General features: G+C 40.4%; 1 protein-coding gene across 1 annotated transcript; it reads right to left on the reverse strand.

Moving 5' to 3' along the window:
• Positions 1-1,098: 1,098 nt before the first annotated feature.
• Positions 1,099-2,165, reverse strand: LOC123255613 (protein THEMIS-like; the record flags this gene model as incomplete). Its single annotated transcript, XM_044684371.1, has 1 exon — positions 1,099-2,165. A coding segment is annotated over one exon (1,067 nt), but the record flags the coding sequence as incomplete, so codon positions are not given.
• Between the last annotated feature and the right edge of the window lie 113 nt (positions 2,166-2,278).

Here is a 2,278-nt window from a genome sequence, read left to right on the forward strand (position 1 = left end):
GTCACCCAGGCAGGAATCTACCTAACATTCTTAAGCACAGAAAATTCCTACAGGTTCAATTTACTCTGCAGAGAAGTTTATGAATTCATTCTAGATCTGTCCTACATACCATAAGAATATAATCTTGGCAAGTGAATTTAAATATATTTGAGGATCCAATACTTAAATCCTGAGGCTATTATTCATGAACAAATCAAACACCCCATCTCTTTGTTATGCCAATTGTTTTATTTTCCCTGCACTGCTTCTACAACATCTGCCAGGCCAAAACTCTTCACTCTTTCAATAGCTCCACAACCTAAAAGTGGACACCAATATCTCTCATGATCAACCAAAGGTCAAATTCTTTTCAACCAGCATCCAGGTAGCAGCCAAAGGGCAACCAACTCAGGGAAAAATGAAGTTGCTCCAGTTTAAAAAAACAAAACCAAAAACAAACAAACTTTAAGTTGCTGATGGCACGATTGACTTTAATGATCCCAAACTGTCTGCAATTTTATTGATTTTGTTTGTGAATGGAAGAGGGAATGATAACAGCTCTGGCTAAGATAGGCAGAATGTGGGCAGATGCTATTCCCATTTCTACACACAGTTTCGCCAAGCCATTTTCCATCTTTCCGAACATAAAACAAAATGAAGACAAGTGTTATTGCTTATGCTACCAGCTACCCCAAAAGCAGTGGAGTTTATTGTATACTCATTTCCTAGATAACGTATTAAAACTACACTACCTAGATGAAAACACTCAGTGCTTCCAGAACAAAACTGATTTGCTGTTAAGATACCTTATAAAACACTCATAATTACCAAAACCACCACTGAAATGGCAATTTGAGTCCTTATATATAAATGCCATCCCTGTTACTCCTAATTCAGCAGAAACCTCATACAACATCCCGTGTTTAAGCGTCTAAATACATGACTGCAGCAGCTTATGCTCTGTAGGGGCTCATTCCTCTAATGTGGCTCGTAAAGCCTCATTTCAAATATGGCAAGAAGAAAAAGGCAAGTAAGCAAAAAATAAATTCAATCAAGACAAGCAATGAAGTCTCCTCTAGTAGGTGCTTCAAGGGATAAGTTAAAGGAACAAAGACCTACCTTCAGAGACCTTGGTGGATCTGCAAGAGAATTTAGAGAATTTGGTTCCTTTTTCATCCCAGAAGGTTTTTTGGGGGGCCGAGGTGGTGGGAGTAAGGCTGGGTTCTCATACCTCCTTATCATGTAATATTGTTCTTCACTGATCTCTTCTACAGTGTTTCGGACTGGAAATGAGTCAATGACATCCACTGTACAACTAACCAACTGGACAGCCATACCCAAGCGGCTGACAGGAATTTCCCAGCTCTCACTGGGGTTAGTGAGGTCACTGATGAGCAGGTAAGAGTCGGTGATCTTTTCCTCCAGCTGCAAGCCAGGCGTGGCGGCCAAAATGTCATTTTCAATGGAGAGGTCTCTCACAGAGACCTTGACGTTGAAAGGCAAGGGAAATTGAGCACACAGCGTGGAAAGCTCATACTGCTTCTTGTCGTGAATCACTTCTATGAAGCTGCCTTCCATATACAGAGGTAGAAGAATGGGCTGGTAGTACTCTTGGAGGATTTTTTCACAAGCCAGAACACCTACTTCCTTTTTGATCCCCTTACACCAAATTTCACTGGTCTGTGAGCATGGAACTAAAAACTGATCCCCCACAGACACAGATGACAGCTCTTCACAGGAAGAATCAAAGGCTTTTGTGGCTACCACGTGGAGGTTCTCTTCATCACTCTTTGCTATCTCCAGGTCGTAGGCAGTAGGGAACTCCCGGGGTCTCCGCTTGAATTTCCCTTTATAGCTAGTTGGAATCAAGAAATGCCTTTTGGGAGAATCACTTCTAATCTCTGAGGCTAAGATCCTTGATGCCTGATACTTTTTGTGGATCACAATGATTTTCCCAGGTTGCAATAAGCCACTGGCCAATGGATTTTCTTTAGGTCCTTCTATCACTTCAGCTGCCATGGGAAAATCCTTACTAGTCTTTTCAAAAAGATCTTCAGTGGTTAGAACCTGAAGGAAACACTTAGCATCATAGCAGTCAGTTATGTCTTTGACTTCCACATCAAGGTCAGAGAGGATGTGAACTATATCTTTTTGGACTGAAAAAGAAAAAAAAAAGAAATTTTGCACTTAAACGTGACCTAGCCACATTTTTGTGTGTGTGATAATGATAATATCTTTAGAGTGCTTCCCAGTACCATGTACAAATATCTTTATTATATATATATATATGCATATATAC

Source organism: Gracilinanus agilis, unplaced genomic scaffold, assembly GCF_016433145.1.
Source record: "Gracilinanus agilis isolate LMUSP501 unplaced genomic scaffold, AgileGrace unplaced_scaffold4937, whole genome shotgun sequence".
Taxonomy (NCBI): domain Eukaryota; kingdom Metazoa; phylum Chordata; class Mammalia; order Didelphimorphia; family Didelphidae; genus Gracilinanus; species Gracilinanus agilis.